The sequence below is a fragment of the Artibeus jamaicensis genome, unplaced genomic scaffold (assembly GCF_021234435.1).
Source record: "Artibeus jamaicensis isolate MK-2021 breed Jamaican fruit bat unplaced genomic scaffold, CSHL_Jam_final contig_2259, whole genome shotgun sequence".
In the NCBI taxonomy this organism is placed as follows: Eukaryota; Metazoa; Chordata; class Mammalia; order Chiroptera; family Phyllostomidae; genus Artibeus; species Artibeus jamaicensis.
The window spans coordinates 145,677-170,386 of record NW_026521468.1 but is presented as its reverse complement, the minus strand read 5'-3'; the positions used below and the strand labels follow the sequence as shown (position 1 = coordinate 170,386).

At 42.6% G+C, this 24,710-nt stretch overlaps 1 protein-coding gene across 1 annotated transcript; it reads left to right on the top strand.

Moving 5' to 3' along the window:
- Positions 1 to 4,455: 4,455 nt before the first annotated feature.
- Positions 4,456 to 24,354, top strand: SMARCE1 (SWI/SNF related, matrix associated, actin dependent regulator of chromatin, subfamily e, member 1). The gene is made up of 11 exons (XM_037129706.2): positions 4,456 to 4,912; positions 6,914 to 6,965; positions 7,145 to 7,188; positions 10,141 to 10,245; positions 15,348 to 15,428; positions 16,772 to 16,903; positions 17,164 to 17,335; positions 20,248 to 20,420; positions 20,947 to 21,048; positions 21,694 to 21,904; positions 24,079 to 24,354. Exons 2-11 carry the CDS (start codon positions 6,959 to 6,961, stop codon positions 24,285 to 24,287), a joined length of 1,236 nt encoding a protein of 411 aa, XP_036985601.1. The 5' UTR covers positions 4,456 to 4,912; positions 6,914 to 6,958; the 3' UTR covers positions 24,288 to 24,354.
- Positions 24,355 to 24,710: the final 356 nt, after the last annotated feature.

Below are 24,710 nucleotides of genomic sequence, written 5' to 3'. Positions count from 1 at the left end.
CTGTCCTCAGCAGACCTGCGCGTAATCCATAATGCTTACGCCAGTCCCACAAGGACTGTGATATTATCCTCATTTTCTAGATGAATAGAAATTAATATTCTTCTGTCTTTCTGGAATAATTAAAACAGATGCTTCCATAACAAAACACAAAAATAGTCATTCCAATGGCTGACAACCTTAGGGTCCCACCGGGCACTGTCATGAATTACCCACAAGACCAGGAAGGGGTCACCTCCACGTCCTAGGCCTCAGTGTTCACACTTGAAAACTAAGGGAAAGGCGGTCCTCGGTGACAATGCCCAGACTTATACAAGAAACTATCTGGCAAAGTGCGACTCACGTACACGGCACTGTCTGAGTAGAAACTGTCGCTGGGAAAGAATCCATTAGAACAAGTCCAGCCGACAATGGTTAAATAATCGTTCAAAACACAACAGGTCATGAGAACATTTGAAAGTTGTTGCTTCCAGGAGAGTTACTCTTCCCCAGTGAGCTACCCAATTTGAGTTGTTCGACCGCAATCGCTTTTAAAGCACAAAAGTGTTCTTTGTAGTCAAAAAAATGCATGAATTCATTAAAAAATTTCTAATGGAAACATTATGGTACATGAGCCAAAGTTAAACTTTAAGTAATATGCGTAGACACATTAAATTATCAACACATGAAATTTTTAAGCAGTTTGTGAACAGGGCAGACCTCGGTTCTGTGTTTACAAGCGATGGCCAGCACGTACACGCAGACTGCCAGTGTTCACGGACATACTACAAGTGAACATTTGGAAATAAGGTGCACGTGCAATTCAGAACAGTGCAAAACAGTTCCCCAGTTTCCCTCATGCACGTAGTACCCACCAGGAGTGTCCAACCCTTGGCCCACAGGCTGCGTGTGGCCCAGGGTGGCTATGAATGAGGCCCAATGCAAAATTGTCAATTTATTTAAAATTTTTATTTGCTCATCAGTTTTTATTAGTGTTTGCATATTTAACTTGTAGCCCAAGACAACTCTTCTTCTTCCATGGAGCCCAGAGGCACCAAAAGTTTGGACACCCCTGCTGAGAGGCTAACTTTGGGCCTCATCATCCCTGTAGCAACTATACATCTCTGCCCTTGTACCTGAAAGCAGCTATAAGTAACATGTGAATAACAGGCTTAGGTATGTTCTTATAAAACTCCAAAAAGAGAGGGCAGCCAGGATCTGTCCAGGATCTGCCCTAGATCCTGGCCTTACTCCCAGATCCACTTGGCCGACTCCTGCCCTAGACCCTCAAAGAAGGTCTGTGAATGACGGATCACACCCCAGATTCTGCAGGACCACCTGTTTTCAAACACTCTCATACCATGCGTCTCCAGACCATGTGTCAAAGCTCACATCCATACCCTCAAGGGATTTAAAGGCAATTCAGAAGGTTGAAAAGCAAACCATACTTCGTCCAACTGTGTAAAACAATGCGAACCCCTGTCCTGGAAATCTGCTGGCCTTCAGTGTTCCACAGCCATCTAGCAACGGAAACGGAAGCCGCATCATTTCTTCTGCTCCCACAGGAACAGCCTGTTTCATCATGTTGCCTATAACCAGACTTTGATAAGCTATTTGGCTCAGGCAGAGTTCTGTCCTCCCTTTCCCTACTTTAAGAAAAAAAAAATCGTTTAAAAAAAGCTTCATTAGAACGTACTATGCACAAACTGTATAGCTTAGTAGTTGGTTCAAAATCTTGAGTCATAGGTTTTTTTGAAAATCTGATAAACTACTAACCCTCTATCTGGGGGGGGAAAGAAAGCACATAAAATGTGTAGTTTTAAAGGTTCCTAAGACTTCCTAGAGCCAACTCACGGATTACTAGGTGGCCAAGGGGGTACAGGTTTTGCCTTGGTCTCTCCCATTAGCTCCTTTTTCTTCTTCCTTCTGAGTCATGGTTCTCCTTGTACCCTCAATTCTGTCTCCTTCCCCAGCTTCTTCCCACAGAACTATGGAAAGAAATCAGAGACCTGAGCTTGAATCCCAGTTTAATCACTCACTAGTTTTGGCTTCCCTTGTTTTGGGGGGAAGAAGAACTTCAAAAAGTATGAATAGGGCCCTGGCAAGTGTGGCTTAGTTGGTTGGAACACCATCTCGTGAATAGAAAGTTTGCAGGTTTGACCCCCCGCACATACGAGGTTGCAGGTTCCATCCCTGGTCTGGGCAAGTATTGGAAGCAACAAATCAATGTTTCTCTCTCTCATTCACTCTCTTAAAAAAAAAAAAAAGCAATGAAAAGTGTCCCTGGATGTCGATTACAAAGAAAAAAGTATGTGTAGGGTCAGAGGAAAGCAGGCCAAGTCCCTGGACCTTAGGGACAGAAAGCAAACCACTTGGGCCTAAGATTATCTCTGGGGTTTACTACTACTCTCACTTTGGGGAAAAAAACAACTTGGTGTAAGTAGAGTCTACCTTACTGAATTATTTCATTCTTCAGTATAATTTCCTCAAGACTAGGATAGAGATTTTTTTTTTGTTACATTTTGCCTATCTTTGGCAAAAGATAACTTAACTTTGCAAATCTTCAGGAGTGGAGAAAGAAAATGGAGAAAATGAGATACCCATTTATTCATTCCACAGATACTGAGCATCTGGGTGCACAAGCACTGTTCCAGAAGCCAAAAGTCCCAACCTCAAGGAGCTTTCATTCTGAAAAGAAGAAAAAGACAACAAAATAAGTACATAATAAACACAGTAGGTTAGGTGGTGGTAAGTGCTATAGAGAAAGAACAAAGGACAGGCCATGAGTAGAGCGGGGGCTGGGGCATGAGCTGCCATTTTAACCAGGTCAGGAAAGATGAGCTGAGGTGATGCTTGAAAGGTCAGGAAGTGAGGATGTGTCATTGTCACTTCACTCAAATCCCCTCCTTCCCTTTTCCACCATTTTTGTGCCTCCCTTTCCCACTGCAGTGTGCATGGTTTCTAACACTCAGTGCCTGCAGCTCTTTTTCAGACGACTGCCTAGAGATGACACAACAGAGCATGCGTCCTAGCAGGGCACTTGCCTGGCCCCTCTACCACAATCCCAAAGGCAGGAAGAAACCAACTGGAGTTGCTGGAGGAAGCCAGAGAAAGAAGGTACCAGGGTCTCTGCTGAAGCCTGTGTGTATCTTATATTAATGTTTTACATGTCTCTGATGCTTATATATTTTTTAATATTTTATTTATTTATTTTTAGAGAGAGGGGAAAGGAGGGAGAAAGAGAGGAAGAGAAACATCAATGTGTAGTTGCCTCTCACATGCTCCCTGCTGGGGACCTAGCTGGCAACCCGGGCATGTGCCCTGACTGGGAATTGAACCAGTGACCCTTTGGTTTGCAGGCCAATGCTCAATCCACTGAGCCACACCAGCCAAAAATATATTATATGTATATATTTTTTAAAGCAATTTCATGTATATTACTTCAAGCACTACTCAAGATTGCCTATTATCATTTGAGGACCTCCTATCTTTCCCTTCAATTTCAATAATCTCTATTCATGCCTATAAAAATATTGGAGGTGGAAGATTTGGACAGAGTGTCACTTGTCCCGGGCTTTACCCACTTCTAGAGACGCCCTAGTGGCTGCTGGCATCCGCCCCACCCCCACCCTGATGATGGCTAAGAGCAGCCCAAAAATTCAATCAGTCACTGAAAATGTCAACACTGTTTTCAAGTAACTACAGGTCAGAGAGCCCGTCTGTTGCTTTTCCTTCCACAATGGCCCCCAACACCTGCCAGCTGTTCACATATTCAAGGAAGGGGCTACTAAATGGTAAGCCAACATACTCATGATGTAATGGAAAAAGCCCCAGACTAGACCAGAAAGCTGCCTCAATACCATTTACTGAGCATCTGACAATGGTTCAAGCCCTCAGTAGACACTGGCAAAGCGAAGATAACCGATGCAGATGACTTTACTTTCAAGACCCTCACAGTGCGTTGGAGGTGACAAACAAACTGATACAATGGATCAGATACAGATTACCACAAACATGTCAAAGAACCATGGAGTTGGGAGGAAGGTTGGCGCAGGAGGGCATCACAAAAAGACCTGTGAGCTGGATCCAAAAGAACATGAGTTTAGCCTGAAAATGGGGGGCAGCCGTTCCCTGCAGTGGGAACCCAGTGAGCAAACACAACAATGACCAGAGACTAGGGCCACCAGGACGCTGCACAGGCACACAACCTAGGGGATTAACATCTCTGGGCCAGGGTTCGGAAACCAGGGGCAACTGCACCAAATTCGACTTTGGAGAAACTGAAAAAGCCCGGGTCGTTAAGGCATGGAGTCCTGAGAGGCGCCTGCGGGGCCGGAAACTCCGCGCCTCCACCCTCGGCTTGCTAAACTACACACAGCCAGCTTAGATGAAAGAGGAAATAAAAAAACCGGAAAAAGAAATCGCGGGGTGGGCGCGACCGGAGCCTGGCCCGAAAGGCGCGCGACCAGCGCGGCCACAGTGGTTCCGGGGCTGCACGCCCGGGCGACTCCCGCCGTCTTCCGGCCCCGCGCGTGGAGCCGAACCCGTGGCTCCCAAGTCCCTCGGCGCAGCTTCCCACACCCGCCGCCTCCCTGGCCGCCACCGGCGCCGCTGCTGCCCCAGACGGCAGCGGAATCCGTGCCTCTCCGGCGGACAGGCCCCCTCCGCCGTTTCCGCCGTGACGAATCAGCGCCCGGCTGGGAAATTACCCAAATTCGGGGAGTTTTGAGGAACTGGAAAAAAATTCTTGACTGTACGAAGCATCACGCATCCTCACACGGAGGCTTTTTTCTCTAAAGACAGTCGGGAGACGCCTGGAAAGAAATTAAGAAGAGTGTTGAAAGTGCGAGAGCGGAAGATCCGGGCGCGAGGGGCGGGGCGTGCGCGGGACAAAGGGAAGCGAGGCCGGAGCTGCGGGCGCTTTTTCTGCCCGCTGGTGAGTGTTTCCGACTGGGCTCAACCGGGTCGCGAGGGGGGCAAGTGGTGATGTCCCGTCTTGGCTGGATTCCGAGTCCCGGGGGTTGCTGGGTTTCAGACTTGGCCGCGGGGCCAGAGCTTCGGGCTGGTTGCGGCCTCCCTGAGGCCTAGCGCGGAGCGAAGGTTGGGAGGGAGCCCCATCTGGGTTCCCTCCTTGGCGACGAGACTTACCCTGTCCACGAACCCCACGAAATTGGTCAAAGTAGCTATGCATGCCCCGTTTTTGTGGATTTGCTGGTAACGCGCATCCTCCACGGCAGAGCTAAAGGGGCCGATCTCAGAGCAAGCCCTTGGGGGCGAGCCAGGCCCGTAGTCATCACCCCCTAGGAAGGTGGTTTCCCGTTGATCCAGGCAGTGAACCGAGTACCCCAGGTGTGGCTTAGAGTGAAGAGCGAAAGCTCTGGAACACTTTGGCTTGGGCTTGAAACCCATCCCTGGCATCTCCTGGCTATGTGTTTTTAGATAAGTTCATTAAACCCACGGACACTCCCTTTCTTCATCTGTAAAATGCAAGTAGCAGTACAAAGCTTGTTGGTTAGTTGTGCCTATTAAGCAAGATAATGGAAGTAATTAGCCTGTCCCCTATAGGGATTCAGCAAACACTTAATCTAGTAGTTTATGTCAAGTAGTGGGGATGGAGGTGGCCAGATAATAAGGGCCCGCTTTTAGAATTGATATTATAACGAAGGAGCGCGAGCGATCATTTAAAAGAATGAACAATGCGTGATGTACAGAGGAGCTCGTGGCATTCTTTGTCAGGGCTCCCAGAGCAAGGCCTATGGATCCTGACAGCTCCCTGAATGTGAGCAGAAGGGGAATCTACACCAGGAGCAGTGGTTTCTGCTTGTTTCGTAAGGAGAAAGTGAGAGGTCCAGTTTGTCTTTCCATACGAGGCCTCTTATTGCTTATGCTCCAGGGAATTCCCTTAAAATGCAAACTAGGAGGGGAAAAAAATCCTGTTTGCTTCACATAACGCTGGATGAAGATACTGCAGTAGTCGTAGAAGTTATTTGCCTTTTTTCTAAAAATGAAGGTCTCTCTGCTCTGTGGGCAATGTATATTGATGTCAGGAAGAAGCTCCTGTGTAACTGTCCTGCTGTGAGCTGGTAATACTAGGGCAAAATTTGTTAAGAATCGAGTTAGGTGCTTGAGACTACAATAATGAATTAGATAATAATGAATTAGATAGACAGTCCCTGTTTCCAGGCAGCATGCAATCTAGCTGTAGTAACGGGAATATGATATAATACACAATATCGCAGATCTGTGTGAATTGGGTAGGAGTAAAGAGGAGGAAGCAATTCTGCCCAGGTAATTTGTCAAGAAAGCTCCACTGAGGAGATATATTTTGAAATGGGCTGTGAAGGGTTAATAAGAGGTTTTCAGGTAGATTCTCCCAATTTATTCCTAGCATTTAGAAAGCTGTTGACCATTAGGAGAGAATATACAGCTTATTTAGCATACCTGTTACCTTGTGCACTGCCTCCAGGAATAAAAGGCCGGTCTATTTTAATGGCAGTTGTTAGGCTGAAAGGAGGGGAGAGCTTCTGCCTGTCTGGGAGCTGTCAGTATCTAGTAGGCCTCCTTAGTGCGGGCCCTGATGATATCTCATATTCAATTGTCATTATATTTTTATTGGTCTGATCAGATGTGTACATGGCATCAGCAAAATTTTTTCCATACAAGAGGTGGCTCAGTAGCATAAGAAAAAACTTCAAAGTACATGTCTAATACTACTTTTAATATCCCCAGTAAATTGTTAGTAATCGTTTAATTCTGATCAACCAAATGACTTAAAGAACTAGTATAATATGCACAAAAACTTGGATAATAGAAGATAATGTAATTTTACTAAGAGATACCAATTTAACTATACCCTATTCTTTAAGAAAACATTCTCTCATGCTTGCTGAGTTTTGATTCTCTTTTTTTTTCTTTTTTTTTCCTTTTTTTATTTTAGTGTCTCAGATTCATTCTTAAGGAACTGAGAACTTAATCTTCCAAAATGTCAAGTAAGTTTCATTTTTTTAATATTTATCAATCTATATAAATAAGAGACTAATGCCCTAGCAAATGGGAATTCCAAAATACTCTCATTTTTTTTTTCTTCAAAACAGGACCATTGGTAGTTTTGTTGCATAGTATTATATCTCAGTTGTTTACAAGAAGTTATTTATTTTCTTTCAAACAGAAAGACCATCTTATGCCCCACCTCCCACCCCAGCTCCTGCAACAGTAAGTTTTAATTTTCTTGTTAATGTAATAGCCAAGTCTGGCCTTGATACAAAAACCCAGATGTCTTCCAGGAACAGTCACTCAACCATCACAGCAACAGGATGAAAAAGTCAGCTAAAAAAAAAAACAGCACTTCCTACTAAATAAAATAACTCTTTGCATCTTACCTTGAACCAGCCCCAACATTTAAAGAAACATACTGCTGAACGGCCAACCTCCTATGCTTGGTTGTTTTTGTTTTTTTTTAATGGGAAATAACTGACGAGCTTAACACTTCTTTCTTGTTAATTTCTTATTAAGAGTCTTTAAAGTTAATATTGAATGAATGCTCACTCTGGCATTTATTATTTTCCAACCTAACCTTAAATTGGTTGCATTTTTCTCCCCTTGTGTATATACAACTTTCATATTAAATCAAAATAGAGAGTCCTGTTCTATAATAACACTCATTGTAAATCTTTATTTTCAAGCTGTTCAAGTAAGGATTTCATTATCTGTGAGTCAGATCCTGCTATTGAATTTCATTCCACTCCATAAATAATACTCTATTGGTTTGGGATTTGATATGTTTCAAAGTGTCTAAATAATAGGCACTTTTGTTTTTTTCACCCAGCAGGTTCTGGCCCAGCTTGGTCAGCATGTCAAATAATTGTCCAGTCCATGAAACAAATATAACAGTAACTCTTCAGGCCTTGTTGTTTTTTTATTTCAGAACAAACAAAACACTTAACATTGACTATATCCTACAAAAGCAATTCTTTAACAGCTATTAGTGCTCCTTCCAGTCCCCCTACCCACTAAATTTCAAGCTAGTTTACTAATTAGGTCCTTGTGTAATTTTGTTTTCTCCACTAGATAACTATTCTTAATTACTAACCCTTGGATAAAATGTTTTAGTTATGTTTATCAGTAATTTGGTTCTCTTCAGTAAGATGTTTTTAAAAAGAGATACTATATCACATGTTTTCAGTTTAATTTATATAATATATAGTCTCCAAAGTTACTTCCAGTAGATCTTAAAGTCCTGTGTTTGTTTTCTTTCTTAAATCAAAGCACATGTCTCATGACCAGTCTCCTTGGCACTCTGCTAGTGGCTATACGGGTGGAGTCGAACAATTGAGATTCCTGACCTCAAAGAGCTAACCATGTACTTCATTTTTGGAAATGGTATAATTGTCATGTTTTAGTTTCCTTTTTTTTAGCTCCCCTACCTAATTTTCTTACATTATTGCCTTAGTGTTGAACAGTGATTCTCATAGTTCATGAAACCTTCGAAGGTGTCATTTTTATATAAATACTTCCTCAGACAGTGTGTAGTATCTGGAATGCACACTTGGTTTTTTGAGATAAAAATAGCTTGAAAACCAAGTGTCCCCTATGACTTCCCAAATGTAGGAAGGAATGTTGTTTAACCTCTCTTCAGTCATATTTGTATACCATTATAGTTTCACATCGACACATAAAATACAGAAGATTAGGAGTCAGGACATGCAACAGAGCGGATAGTAGATGAGTTGCCCTCCTTTCTTTTTTCCATTATTTCTGCCACCACCATCACAGTTGACCATCACCACCACCACCTCCTCCTCCACCATCTGAGTGGACCACTCCAAGTGATAGACACTTACTTCCTTTGTGCCTTTGATGCTTCATCTGTGTTTTGCCTACTTAAATATGCTTGGTTTGCGTCTTTTATAACTGTGTAGACTAGAAATTGATCAGTTCTCTTCTAAAGAGTATCAAGTGCTTGACTGTCTTTCGGAAATTGAGGATGTGTGCAGCGGCATGTTCTAGAAAATTATTTCTTTTATAACGGCTACAGCTTAGTTGGAATGTATTAAGTGTTTTTTACATCATACATTTCAGGACTGATATTGTTAATTGCATGTTAAAATGAAATTACTCTCATTTGTTTTGATTGAATTTCACTAGGGAAAAATACCCTACTTTTGGTCTCTCTTTGCTACATTCTTTTTATGCATTATACCTTGATTCTCATAAACATTGGATGTCATTGTATTAATCACAAGGGCACTGCCATGTAAGAGCCCATTTGTAACCACATCAACACATTATTCATAAAGCCAAGAGTTCTGTTGCTACAATGAGCAGTTATGTCTTGAAAGGGCAAGAGCTATCAGGATTTTTAAAAAAGAAATTTGAATCTGTTAACTAGAAAAATAGTGCACATTAAAACTAAAAGCAGAAGTTGTTCATGATTGACCAGTGAAGATGGATCAAAGAAGAGATGGAAGAGAAAGCCTGTAAAAGAATGACTGGGTTAAAAAAGATCAGAGCATGCCCCAGAATGAAATCCATACATTTCTTACAAGTCTTTGTTTTGAAATCATGTATGTGATACCCATTGAATCCCACATATGTTCCTTTCTATTGACAACTTCTGGCTTCCTGACTTGAGTCTCTTCTCATTTCCCACATTATATAAAGTGATTTAAAACTGTCATTGAAAGCAGTCCATTTCTTGTTCTTGTTTTTAGTAGATGAACACATTGGCAGCATCCACATAAATGTCGAATAAATCATGTTTTGTTTTGCATGTAAAGTGTTTTCAGACTTCTAGTTTATCACATTTCAAGCTTTCCTCTCAGACACATATTGCTAAGTTGTTATATCATACTATTTACTGACCATTAAGTAACCCTGAATGTTTGAGACACTTCACTGTATTGCTTATCCCAAATATGCAAGCACACACATTCACACTCACACAAATACCACTGTTCCCGCAAGGAGAAGGAAGTAGGAAAAAGAGGAAAAAGCCCACTTGCAGACTGGTTTCTCGATGAAAGGAAAAGAACAGCTCCAACACATCATTGCTTGTTTAAACTCAGGTTGCTTTTGCATGCCATATGCAGATCATTTTTCATTTCTGTGTTTTCCTCGTTTGAGCTCATTTCTCATTCGTGTTTTTGTCTCATTTGTTTCCATCAGCAAATGCCCAGCACACCAGGGTTTGTGGGATACAATCCATACAGTCATCTCGCCTACAACAACTACAGGCTGGGAGGGAACCCGGGCACCAACAGCCGGGTCACGGTAGGAGAATCAACTATTACAGCATCCGGCAAACAACTGGAATTGACCAGAAATGCCTTCAGAGTTAGGTCCTTCTGAATCACCAGCATAGCCATGAAAAAAATTTTAACCTGGCTTTTCGACTATTTTAAACATTCACTGTATGATCTTACACTGAAAAAAATTGGTCTGGATATGTATATAGAAGAAAAGACTTCGTTCTTTTTGGTGGTTGGTAGAAAGAAAATCTTGGACGCTTAATGCTTATACGATGTTTAAACAAACCTAGAATTTCGTATAGTTAAAAAACCCTAATTGAGATGAAGCGTTATCTTTCATCGAAGGTAATTGTCATTAGGCTCTAGAACTCAATTTCTTTGTAAAGACTGGGCTTACAGACCTGGCTCTTTTTGCCTGGCCTACCAGTTTGAATTGCTACACATAATTATTTGTCTTTTGGATTTAATAGTTGACCTTACAACTGAGATTCATTTCTCATCAGTTAAAAAGAGAAAAAGATTCTTGTGTCATACCAAAGAATTGCAGAATGAAGGTTAAATGAGACTATTTGAAATACCAGACTAGATATCTACAACTGGAAGTGTATTTATAATCTTTAGGATAAGGGATATGGTTTCTGCAACTGAAGGTGTTTCACGTAACTGATCAACCTAAGAGAAAAATAAATAAGTGTAAAAGTAAAATAAATGATAAACCTAAGATAATAAAAACTGGATGATGTACTTCAGACTTTTTATTTTAGAATCATCTTAAACTCTATTCAAAGAAGTCCAGGTACCAAAGAAACAAATAACTAAAAATGATTTACCAAAAGTAAATAAATCCAAAAGGCAAATACCTGCATACATTGGAACGTGGCATTGGTGAGAATTAATACAACCCAGAACAGCTGTAAACTTCTCAATGCCTGGATTTTGTTTGCTGTCCTCATAAATAATTCAGTTCATGTGACTTCAGAGAAGCCCTCTCACCCTGTAGGCAGGCCAGAGCAGAGAGCCTGTAACTGCCAACTGTCTATCTTGGTAAGCATATTGCTTAGCTTCATAGGTTTCGTTTGTCTAGATTTTTTCATTGTTTCTGCATAATCTGTACTTCATAAGCATATCAAGTTTTACATGCCTTGCATATTTCATGGTACCTGAAAAGAAATCTGACAATGTGTGTGTGTGTATGCATTTCACAATGCATACGATTTTTATGTGCATCGATACGTGTTTTTCCCTGGCCTAAATGTGTTCTCTCGAAAGTGTTAATGAGTAGCAAGGTTATCAAATGATAAAGAACATTTTGATTTAAACAAGGAACAGAATCAATTTTGGATCATTTCACGTTAATGGAGAAAATTAGTCATAAGCGGTAAATAAGAGAACGGTTACATTTTAATTGCTCTATACAGTCAGCTCTTGATTATCTCTGTTAATGGAATAGAAATGGAAGTAACTGTGATATTAGAATCATGTGTGTTTCAGTTTGTGTAAGCACTGCGTTCTTAACATGGATGTGTCCAGGAGAGTTCTGTGTCAGTGAAGTGAGATCACTTCATGGAGAATCACCAGGCAGAGGAAGGTGCGCTGTCTGTCTCAGAGCCTGGGTCATTTACCTGTTTCTTTCTATCCCTGCTGGGGGGTGTTGGCACCTGGCATCTGGAGTGGGCTTAGCCTCAGGGCAGGTCCGGATGAGGGGGTTGTTGGGCGTGGAACATTTGGCATTTGGGCTGTCTCGTGGTGATTTTCTCTGCACTATTGTCCCTTCCGGTGTCAGAATAAACAGTAAATTAAACTGCTCTTTAGACTTGCCCCGGAAGACCTATGAAGTATGGAAGCTTTGAGCCTGAGTTAATTCCAGCCCCTTAAGCTTTTAGTGACCTCCGATTTTAGTGATTAGATCATCTAATCACTCTCTGAGAAAACTTGTTATGACTAAAGTTTTACACTAGCTTTTTTATATATCTAATTTCAGCTCTGTTAGAACTCAGTAGATCTGACTTTGACCATTATGAAGGTGTTCTGTTTTAAGACTACCTCTATTCTGTGTTACTTCGAGGATTGGGGGGAGGAGGTCTACTCCTTGGTGGTGGTGTCTGCAAATCACCTCAGGTCAGTGAGGTTCTGAGAATCATTAAAGGGACGATTCTGTGAAGCCCTATAAGTAGTTCCCGGTAGGCCCTCCAGAAAATCGGTCCTTCCTGTTGGCTCCGGTGCACTTGAATCGTTCTCCAACAAGGACTTTATACAGCATACACCCTCTTGGGGTGCTTATGGTAGGTATGCAATGCAAGTCACTCCTAGCTAGGTCTTCATTCAGATGGCAGTTAACATTTTCAAGTACAGAAGGAAAACAAATTGAGACAAAATGTTAAAAACAGCTTATTTCCATGCATTAGTGGAAATTCCATCCCCGAAGAAAACGCATCAATGAAATCCTACCAGAGAAACAGCTGAAAATTGGAAAGAAGCAACCAACTTTTCAGTAACCAAAATAAATTTCACAAAATCATGGACTTTATTCAAAGGCGAGCCCAAGACCTTACTGTTATGAAAGCACAGTTCTCACAAGCATAATTACTTGTTTTTCCTCAGTGCCAGGGAGAAGCAGCAAATTGGAAGGAGGGAGGGTGCTGCTAGAGACAGGTGTCCTGATAACAGCAAGGAAAGAAATGGCTAAAAAAGGAATGTGCCTTCCCAAAGCAGAGCCCTGGGGCCATAAGACATAGACAGATGTCTGTCAGAGATGGTAAATAATAGGGACGTATAATGATACAAATCTTCAGTAGCCTGGAAATCAGCTAGAATTGAATTTTGTTGTTATTATTTTGGGTTTTGTTTGCATTTGTAAATTGACTGGTTAGTGTAATGAAAACTGGACCTCAGTGTGCGAGAGACTTGGGTATCTTTGGGAGAAAAAGGAGAAAGAAGCAAATTCATTAGTGTTATACAATGCAGTTCTTTGGAAAATACCCAAGAGCAAATATGACTATAATTTGTGTTTTAAGTGGCTTAATTCACCATATTAAAGCATAGACATTTCAGAATTCTTTCCCTCTTTAAAAAAAAAAGTTACAGTGGCCTACTGACTTCAGTTATTGGCACAATTCCAACTTTATTGGTAACCTGCTTTGTGAAATTCTGAACATTGTTGTTGGGTGTGAGTTGGAAACGCTTTTCGATCACTTCCTGTGTGAGTGATCAGACTTGTGCATGTCTTGACATGATTCTGTGGCATGAGGTTGGCCTTGGCGGAACCCCTCCCTGCCCACCCCTTGAAAGAGCTCCCGCAGACCCCGAGACAGGCCTCCCCGTACTGTTCAGACCGGTGCTGTTGGAGTTTCCCTGCGGCTCACCTCCCTCCACCGCCCGCTGCCGGCTGGAAGCGGGGCTGTATGCGTGGGCCCAGCATGCAGTGTGGTGAGAATGTGTGCGAGGAGTAGGAAGAGAAGAGATACTGCTTCAGCGGTGACATGCTCTCTAATAATTTCGTGAATGAAGAAGCAGAGTCACTGAAAAGTACACAAGGGTGCAGAGAGACCCTCAGAGGAAGAGGAAGCACCGTCTGCCAGCGGTGGAGTGGGGGCAACCCGCTCATCTCTGGGCCCGTGGGTGGAAAACAAGGTTACGATTGGGGTCCCAGCCCAGGGTGGGTTGTCCCCAGGTTCCATCACGGCAACAACGGAAAAGCAAAGGGAAAAAATGCCACTTCAGCTTTCTTACGAGGATTTGCCAAACTCTGCCTTTGACAGTCAAAGTTAGCACTTCTTTCCCCTGCCTGGCAAGGAGAATCAATATCGAGGGTCTCCCAGAAACTGGGGGAAATAAAAGTCACTCAGCCATGGTTTTATCCTGGGTCTTTGAGCAAACTAAGTTCAGAAATAGGCGTTCATGGGTTGGGGTTATGCCGGCTGCCCACTCGGAGTTACCTGCTATCTCTTGCCAGGATATTAGCCCATAGAAAGAACTGACTTTTTTTTTTTTTCTTTAAAGAGAGAAAGGGAAAGGGAGGGAGAAAGAGAGGGAGAGAAACATCCATGTGGGAGAAAAACATCGGGTTGGTTACTTCTTGTACACACCCCAACCAAGGACCAAACCCACATCCTCAGCGTGTGCCCTGACTGGGAATTGAACCGGCAACCTTTCACTTTGGGGGGCAACGTCCAACCAACTGAGCCATGCCAGTCAGGGCAAGAACCAATTTCTTATCTTTCTCTCTCTTTTTTTATTCCCCCTCTAACCTATTTTTTTCTTTACCTTTATAAAATGTATTTTTCCATCTCTCCTACTCCTTCATATTTTTCTGTTTGTCTATATATTCCCCACAAATGCAAAATTCTTTAATAAAATGGGGTTCCTTGACCTACTGTAATGGCTCTGTGGCTGCCATTTCTCTGGTGCTGGTAAACTTGTCCGCTCCCACACTTTTGTTAGGACTAAGGATAAAACAGACATGACTTTAGTTTACACCTCTTGAACTAAACCCCCTTTATAGACAACCACTATATTAGGACCTAGAACCTTAAGAAGAGTAGTTGTGATAAAGGAAATAAATTTTGTGTTGTCTGTTTTTGAACCTAGGAAGTAGTTTTGTGGGGGCAGCATTGTTTCTGTGGGGGCGCGTCCCCACAGTAATGCAGACAGACGTACTGTGCCCTGTAGGCAGGGTGAGTGCGGCTGAGCGCCGCAGAAGCGCAGGTCCCGGTGCAGATAATCAAGTGTTGACTGTATGTGTAGTGGAAAATTAAGTAAAATAAAAGGGTGCCAGGTGATGTCCTAAGTGTGGGACATTGGATATACAACAATGTATTTTCAATGTATGGATTGTTATGTAACAATTTATTTGTTCTTACAGCCAGGTTGTCAAAGCAGTAGCAATAAACTGCTATGTAAAATATTTTCAAACTATGTGCTTAAAGTCATTTTCTTTACTTTCTTTTGATATGAACATTTCTGAATTTGCAGTGATAGCTATTTTCAGTGGAGAAAATATAAGAATCTTGTGTCCATGGACGAGTAGAAGAAAGGCGCATTAGAATTTTTTTTAAGGCACTCTCTTTTCATTTTGCTTGTAAACTTCTTGCAATTGAATAATGAATGTATTTAACTGTTTTGTAGGCATCCTCTGGTATTACGATTCCAAAACCCCCAAAGCCACCAGATAAGCCGCTGATGCCCTACATGAGGTACAGCAGGAAGGTAAGCGCCTGGACCTGGGGCGGAGGGGGGGCGGTTCCCTTTGCTGCTTTGCTTCCCCAGAGTTCGGTTTGGCTCAGCCAGCTTTTCTGTGTGTAGCCAGAAGAAAGAATTGCAGTTTTTAAAGAACTTAGTTCTGATTTTAAAATCCCGGACTAAAAATCTAACAAGAAGAACATGATTAAATAAACTTTTGAAGCCGTTACGACGGTGTTACGCAGCCAACGTCGTGCAGTCTTTCGGAGAATATTTCATGACACGGGAAGGATGTTAAGTGAGGAGGGGAACATGACTGCATGTATTGTTTTTATAAAAGTAATAGCAACTACACATTTGTTTAAAGGAAGACAGAAGTCAAAAGACATGGTTATCTATAAATAAATAATAAGCTATGGTCATTTTTATTTTCTTTATACCACCTTGAATTTTAACCTTTTTCGTATGAACCTACATTACTTTTTTTTTTTTTTTTTTAAGGAACTGATTCTTTTTCTTTTTCTTTTTCTTTTGTTTTTTAGGTTTTATTTATCTTTAGAGGGGAAGGAGAGAGGGAGAGAAACATCAGTGTATGGTTGCCTCTCGTGCATCCCCTGCTGGGAACTGGCCTGCAACCCAGGCACGTGCCCTGACTGGGAATTGAACCTCGATCCTCTGGTTCGCAGACCTGTGCTCAAACCACTGAGCTACACCAGCCAGGGCTGAACCTACATTACTCTTAAAATAAGAGATAGAGTCAATATTTTAATTAAGGACAAGAGCATGTAGCTATTTCCATCACTATTTAGAATATTTTGTCATAATTATATATATATATGTATTTGATGATGTATTGTGCAGACTAACAACTTCTAAATTTTTGTGACCTCTTAGATATATATGACTGTTATTGAGTTAGCTTATCTGAAGTGCCTGTAGTGATTGGAGATGCCCACGACCTGCCTTAAAGCGGTCCCTCAGACTGTAGGTGAAATGGGATTGGCCACCCGTGGATAATGTTACAGCAGGCTGATGGGAACATATAGACAGACTTGATTCTATTCCCTCTGCTTTCGTTTATGTTTTAAAATGTTCATATTAAAAAACATTTTTAGCCCGGCTGGTGTGGCTCAGTGTATTGAGTGTTGGCCTGTGAACCGAAGGGTCACTGGTTTGATTCCCAGTCTAGGGCACATGGCTGGGTTGCAGGCCAGGTTGCTGTTTGGGGGCGTGTGAGAGATAACCACACATTGATGTTTCCCTCCCTCCCTTCTCCTTTCTGTGAAAATAACTATTTTTAAAACAAAAACCTTTTTAAAGGTCTATTTTTTAGGCATTGATAATGAAATTTCAACTGTTTCCTTTTTAAGGTCTGGGACCAAGTCAAGGCTTCCAACCCTGACCTAAAGCTGTGGGAGATTGGCAAGATTATTGGTGGCATGTGGCGAGATCTCACTGATGAAGAAAAACAAGAATATTTAAACGAATACGAAGCAGAGAAGGTAGAATGGGAGCTGCAGTGGGGTGGACATGATGGAAAGGGCATAAATGTTGCTTATTACTTAGAAAAGAAGCATAACATCTAATTGGACACCTGGGGCTATACTGCGCCTTTGTCTGCTTGGGTCACTTAATTTCTCTAGACTTCAGATTCTTTGGTTGTGAAAAGGAGATAATTAAGGTGTCTTTTGATATTCATATGAATAGATACTCATTATAACTGGCAAAATGTTAATTATAAAACAAAAAATTTGCATTTCAGATAGAGTACAATGAATCTATGAAGGCCTACCATAATTCCCCCGCATACCTTGCTTACATAAATGCGAAAAGCCGTGCAGAAGCTGCTTTAGAGGAGGAAAGTCGACAGAGGCAGTCTCGCATGGAGAAAGGAGAGCCCTACATGAGCATTCAGCCTGCTGAAGACCCAGATGGTAAAAAAAATTGGGTTTTGTTTGTGCTTAAGTTTTTACTTCCTATCCTAAATGCTAAACAAAGCATAATTTAAATGCCATTTCATTACTTTGATTATTTGTAGTAAGGTTTTTATATGAATTTCCCACAAGAAAAAGAAATGTCCTTTTTAGTACAGAAAAATAGCAAAAATTATTGTTTTATCAAAATCTTTGTACTCAAAATGCTGAAAGATTTTTGAGTCATAATTAGAATTTTGCCTCAACTGCTTTTAAAAAGTTAAATACCTTCTAGTTATATCCTGTTTTCTTATTGGTTCCCTAAATTCTGAATTAAGGACTCTAAAGAGAAAGTTAACGAGTGGAAAAAAGCACTATGAAATTTCTTTTCCAGTTAATTGAGAAATCCAACTAGAACTCATAAATGTAGCTCATGATAACACTCAGTGAGGGTACACAGGTTTTACACACACACACAACAGAGCTTCCTCACTGGCGTTCATGCGGAGTTCGCAGGGCCACAGGTTGTTCCCCTGGGCACGTGCAGCCAGGCAGGCTCTGTAGCCGCAAGGAGCCCTGGAGCGTGTTCATGCACACAGCAAGCATGCCGTGCAAGTGATGTTTTCTCTGTGTTCCTCTGTGATACGGAGGAGGTTGGATGCTCCAGCTGCCAGCAACAAAAACATCAAAATAAGATCCCATTTTAAAGTAGTGGCAGCTAAGAGAGAGTTTGTAAGAACTTTAAAGAAGCTACACCGTTGAGAGAGGAAGCAGTAATACCACCTAACAACATGAATAAGGAAAGGAAAACAAATATTTTAAAAGAAAGGATTGGGATACTGGCTGATATCCTCATAACTACGGAGTAGAATGTGGTCAGTGTAATGAACAGCATGTGGAATAGGAAGTGTCAAGTGCTAAGCAGGATCAGTGGTGCTAATGACCAACTGGCACACGCAGGCCTTAACTGCTCAAATTGGATGATCGTTGCAAGAAAAGGACACAGACTAAAAAACATTTTTTTTTAAATAGAATATCCAGTCTACAAATAATTGGGAGGTAGGGGCCCAGCATAAGAGGATATAAGGCTAGCAACATAGAAGCCATCAGTAGAAGTAGTTTTCCTTAGGTGAGAGGTGACAGCATGGACATTGAGACGCACTGAAGGGGTCACTCAGGAACAGTCTCCAAAAGAGGTTTCTTCCCTCTGCTTCTCAAACTGCTGCCTATTAGGTTTTTACAGAAAGGACAGGTAGTAAATAAGATGCCAGGGTGAGAATGACTTCTGACCTTGGACTTTATCCCTTAGAATTGAGTAGAGAGAGGAAGACTTGGGAGGTAGAAGTGTACGTAAAACCAACAGAAAGACGTGTGTGAATACAACAGCTGCTAACTTCTTTTAAAGAGAAGGCTATTAAAACTATAAGACATACCAGTTATTCGCACAAGACAGCGAAGCCTTTTTTAAATGACATTTTGGAAAATATTTATGAGATAAAGTAAATAATTGGCAAATTAGAAAATAGAAGCCCAACTCCCTCCCCAGAATATATCAGACAACTAAAGTGGAAGGAAAGACAAGCCCAAATTGCTAAGACGTTCCTTCACTGTTGGTCAGTGTTGGAGCCATGTAAATGAAAGAAGAAAGCAGAGAAAGATAACTCAGATGAAGGTTGCACAGATGTACTATTTATAATTGTGTGAATGTGAAAATGCCTTTAAAAAGTAAAAAGGTCACAGAATTTTTTTAATTCCGGCTATCTTTTATTCCAACATTTTTAGTTTCAGAAGCATATATCCTAAAGAAGTCACTCGAAAGGAGACAAAGTAATTTGCACGACAGTTTGTAGTGGCGCTGTTTGTGATACAAGAGTTTTAGGGATGACCTGAGCACCCGATGATAAGGGAGATACTAAACTGTGATGGGCAGCCAAGGTCGGGCCTGCAGCCGGGCACTCTGCAGGGCGCTCCCTCTACCCTGGATGGGACGCTCAGATGACTAGGTGATTCCGAGAGGAGTTTTTCTTTTAGTGTGTGTTTAAGAGAGAGCTTTTTTTTTTTTTTTAAGTGAGTTGATTTAAATATTATTAAATAAACAGCAGTACAGGTTGTTAGTAGCTGCGTCAAACACTGGAGGTGACAGCAGAGTTTGAGATCAGGGAAACACCTGCATAGCTGTTGGAAAATAAGGGAACATACCAGGTCTGTACTGAGTGCATGTGAATCTGAGTGGATGCGAACAACGTAATACCTCTACACGCACAACCGTATCTGTAAACTGATAAAAATTTAAATTTGTTTCCTGTAAAATTCCTTTAAGACCTACATAGTTTTTTAATCTAATGAAACGTCTGTATTGGTCTGGGAAACTGAATTGGTAGCAGTGAGTAGAAAGAAGTACTGTGAAATTTCTTCCCAGTTAATTGAGAACTCCATCTAGAATTTATAACTGTTGCTCATGAGATAATGTCCCAGAGGTAATGTTTTCTCTGCAGTGTGCATTTTCATCACTTTAAATCATGCTGTGTCGACAGAGACGCCACCCGATTCACAGTTCGTCATCAGTTCTAAATGCCTTCATTACCGCCAAGAGAGTGAAACCTTCGGCAGACTTTGTTTTGCTCCATAGCAGCCTTCACATTGATTTCCAGGCCAGATGACACATGATTAGTATAGGTCATTTGTATTTCACCCAAGTCCTTCTCAGACATGTATCATGTCGTAAAGATTTTGTGAGAAAAGCCAATTCCCTGGTCCCTGAACACTGCATGTCCTGTGTGGTTTTTATCAAGTGACCGCCCAGAGCCCCCCTGATGTCCTTGAGTCCCGCTTGCGAGAGCCCTGGCTCCTTGGTAATCAAGTGTGCGCAGCGTTCCACACCCCTGTTCCCGGTGACTGGTCACCTGATTGCCAGAATGTCTCGTTGATTCCAGACTACGATGACGGCTTTTCCATGAAGCATACGGCCACCGCCCGTTTCCAGAGGAACCACCGCCTCATCAGTGAGATCCTCAGTGAGAGCGTGGTGCCGGACGTTCGGTCCGTTGTCACGACAGCCAGAATGCAGGTCCTCAAACGACAGGTCCAGTCCTTAATGGTTCATCAGGTAAAGTCACACTTGTTATCGTGAAATGGGCCTGAGCCACAGGCCCCAGGTGCCGGGTTCTGTGGGCTGCATCCGTGTGATCAGTGAGCCTGTTCAGTGTGTCTGTGTTCGGTCGGACCTGTGCCTGGTTCGGGAAGGCGGCCTGAGGGAGTGGGCCTTTCCCGGAGATTTGATAAGTTTATCGTGAAAACCGTAACACAGAGCCTTGTAATAAAAAGTGTTCGTGAAGAATTTTGAAACATCCTGCCAACCTTTTACTGCTTTACTCAGTATTTCCGAAATTGCTCAGGCCTGAAATAGCATTTAACATCATATACTTATTAGTCATAACGATTCCTCTATGCTACATTTAACTTTTTTAAAAAATCTTAGCTAGACACATTGTGTAATAAATGATTTTTATTAAAAATTAAAACACTTGTTCAATATAAGAAAGTGTGAACTGTTACAAAATGAGACTTTTTTAATTTGACATTTGCTTTGGAGAAAGTAGTACAGTTATAAAGCCTGTTCACATGTCTTACAGCGAAAACTAGAAGCTGAACTTCTCCAGATAGAGGAGCGACACCAGGAAAAGAAGAGGAAATTCCTGGAAAGCACAGATTCATTTAACAATGAACTTAAAAGGGTATCAATTTAACGTGTTAACTATGTGTGTATCACTGCGCCTGTTACCTTTTACTTCTTGTTCTTTTTTCCAAAATAACGCTTTTGTTGAATGTTGTTCACTTTGAAACAGGATTAACTTCGCTATGACCAATAGTATGACTTCAGTTTATAAAATTATTTCCATTTTCTGGCAAAATTTTACAGGTTTGAATTATACAATATGCACTCAGGTACTAGGCCCATAGACTGTAGAGCCCTCTGATGTTTTAAACCCATGCAGTCATGAATTGTTTTATTTGATTGAGCCTTGTTAAGGGGATAGCTTTATTAGATGTAGCTCACAGTATGCACTTTGTATAAAACAGGTAAATCTGGGGTCGGTAGCCTGGAGTATAAAATGGGGTGTATGTGTGTGTGTGTGTTTTTTTTTCTGGGGCTTTCAGCTGTGCCTCACCAACTGGTTTTGTGATGTCTCGTGTTGCTTGGCTGCAGCTCTCTCCCTGTAGCCACACGGGTCTCAGACAAGACCTGGAGCCCTCTTCTGTTCCTCCCATACACATACAGTTTGTAGCCAAGAAAACCCATTTTTGAAGTAGTTTCATTGTTTAAGAGATTGTAAGAAGGGACCGCTACTAAGGGAGTTTTGGTTTTTTCTGATGACTAGTTGTGTGGCTTGAAAATAGAAGTGGACATGGAAAAAATTGCAGCTGAGATTGCACAGGCAGAGGAGCAGGCCCGCAAAAGGCAGGAGGAAAGGGAGAAGGAGGCCGCGGAGCAGGCCGAGCGCAGCCAGAGCAGCGTCGCTCCCGAGGAAGAGCAGGCGGCTAATAAGACCGAAGAGAAGAAGGAGGACGAGAGTGTTCCCATGGAGACAGGTAACTTCCCCACTGACGCCAGCGCACATGTCCGGAGTTTTTCTGGCTGTCTTTCGTTTTGATTTCTTCTCTCAGTGCTTTGGAGAGGTTACTCTTTATAGGAGCTACCCATTTCTTTCCAAATCTTATCCCCAGAGCAGATTCACTGAAAATGTTGGTATCAAGCAAAACAACAGTGGTGTGTTATCTTTAGTCTTGCTCCTGAGGTCTCAGTTATTTCACCAGATTGAGCCGTGTCATTTTCTGGCTGGGGAACGTGAAGTGTGATGGTGTGATGGTTAAGGACACTGGCCCCAGGGTCAGATCTGATCTGACACCGCCTCACCACGTGCCAGCACTATTACTCGGGCTGTTACTTCACCTCGGTTCCCTCGTTCCTGAGCTCTCTAGCACGTGCCTCAGAGAGAGAGCTCCAAAGGGTAAATGAAGGAAAACGTACGTACAGTCATTGAGTGGTGGATCTGACGTGGTGCTGTACAGTCTTTAACCTTTATTGCCGAACTTGTTTAGATAAGACGTGGTCATTGCTCTTAGGATAAGTCACTGTTGGGCTGCCAGGACAGGGCCGGATCTGCCTGCCGCCTGTTCTGTAAAGTTTTGTTGGGACACGGTCCCATCGTTCGTTCACACACTGTCTGCATGCGGCTGCTTCAGGGGCACAGCAGGGCCGCTGAGCGGTCGCCACGGAGACTGCCTAGCCCGCACAACCCACCATACTTCCCCGTGAGCCTCTGCAGAAAAGCTTGCTCAACCCATCCTAGAAATACTTTTCTTCCAGATGTACTCATTTTCTGATTAAAAGCATTCCTCAAGGGAAAAAAAAAGCGGCAGCAAAACGGACATAAAATACTGATTAAATTGCTTACTGTTTGAACTTTTCTGGCCACCTTGCCTTTTGTCCCTGAGCAGTGCCCTGAGCAAACAGGATTGAGCAGACATATCATGGGAAACAGCGGAGGTTTCCTGGGCGGCAGCAGGGAGGGCGTGTGGGGGCAGCAGTCCTGCTCGGTGCTCGACTGACAGCTTCCGATTCGACATCTGAGAAACATTTAATAGAATATAGAGCATTTCTACAAAACTCAGCAGATGAGCATTTCACATAGTCAGATTTTAAGTTTCCTTATCTGAGCCCTTTTCTGGTTTGTGTGAACATGTTTTTTATTCTAATGAAATTTGGAGCGTGCATGCTCCTTTGTGGTTAATGCGAGAGTTGGAGAGCCGGATGCGGTGCGGTGCTGACTTTTCGACTTACCCGAATGCTCAGCCTTCGTCTCTGTTTTGGCATCTGAAGAGCACGTGCCTGTGGGCGCTCACTCAGAGCTTTATCCTCTTAGCCTCGGGGAAAATCCCCCAAAATTGAACCTGTTAGAGCAAAAACCTCGTGCTCTTAATTTCCTGCAGGAGACAGTCCTACGTGACCGTTGACAAGGCCCCTCCAGTGCCAGCCTGTGTCGCTGCCACACAGGCCTGCCCGCTCGCTAAGTCCGCAGCGCGGCACACCAGCATCATCCCGTAGAAGTGAACGTGGGTCACTGGGTGCTTATCAAGCACCTGCTAGTGACATTTTGCAAAAGTCAAGCTAAACAAGTGAAATTGTTTTTAATAATATGTTTAATTAACCCAGTATATCCTAAACTGTCATTTCAGCATGCAGGTTTTTTTTTTAATTACAGTTGACACTCAGCATTATTTTTTTAGCTTCAGGTGCAGAGCATAGTGCTTCAACATTTATGTAATCCCCACAGCGACCCCCGATAAGTCCAGCGCCCACCTGACATCATACATGGTTGTTACAATACTGCTGTGTTCTGCATGCTGTACTTTGCATCCTGTCTTATGTAATCAACATTTTTACTGATTTCTTACATTTTTTTTCATAAAGTCTTCAGAATCTGATGTGTATTTTATATTCACAGCACATCTAGATTTGGAGGCTAACGTTTCCTCTGAAAGGCTTGGCCTGTATTTACATTTCATAAATTTACAGTTAAGTCGGTTTTTAAACCCCATATTGATCCCAACGTGCTCAGAGCCTCTCAAGGAGCTTGTCTGGGTGCTGAAGAGCCGCGCGTGGCTGGCGGCTCCTGTATCGGCCAGTGGAGCTTGAGGCTGTCGGCACCCTTAGAAGAGTAAGTTTTGCCTTAGAACTAACAGGGACAAATGTGTGATTACAGAGGAGACACACCTTGAAGAAACGGCGGAAAGCCAGCAGAATGGTGAGGAAGGCACGTCTACCCCGGAGGACAAGGAGAGTGGACAGGAGGGGGTGGACAGCATGGCCGAGGAAGGGACCAGCGACAGCAACACGGGCTCGGAGAGCAACAGTGCGACTGTGGAGGAGCCCCCGACAGACCCCGCACCGGAAGATGAGAAAAAAGAATAAATGCTGCCTTGTTTTATGTATTCTGAGTACTTTTTTAAATGAGAAAAAAAATGTTTTTGAGTTGTAAGGTGTTACGTGGTTTCTGTGCTGACCTTTTCTGTCCGTGTCACACCGCCAGAGGTTTCGGGCCACGCAGCACCGTGAGCCGCACCGTGTGGTCTCCCTTCTCAAGGGGTCGTGACGACAGTTCTCTTCTTAATTCTCGTTCCTGGCCCTCAACTGCTGAGAGCCTCAGAATTTAAATTAATGAAGGGAATGCCCACCTCTTCTAGAGAATTATCCTTTGATGCTGCAGAATCTTCTCTTCAATGCCTTCCTGCAGCTCACCGGGGTGCTCACCAAAGCCATAGCTTTAAATCTCCTCAGTCCCCATCAGCACCTCCCTGAAACTTCCCTTCCCTGGCTACTTCCTCAGAGAGTAGC

Coding starts and splice junctions, on each gene's coding strand:
- SMARCE1 (XM_037129706.2), top strand. Junction 7,189..10,140: donor CCACCCCAGCTCCTGCAACA/GTAAGTTTTAAT, acceptor TGTTTCCATCAG/CAAATGCCCAGCACACCAGG. Junction 16,904..17,163: donor ACGAATACGAAGCAGAGAAG/GTAGAATGGGAG, acceptor TTTGCATTTCAG/ATAGAGTACAATGAATCTAT.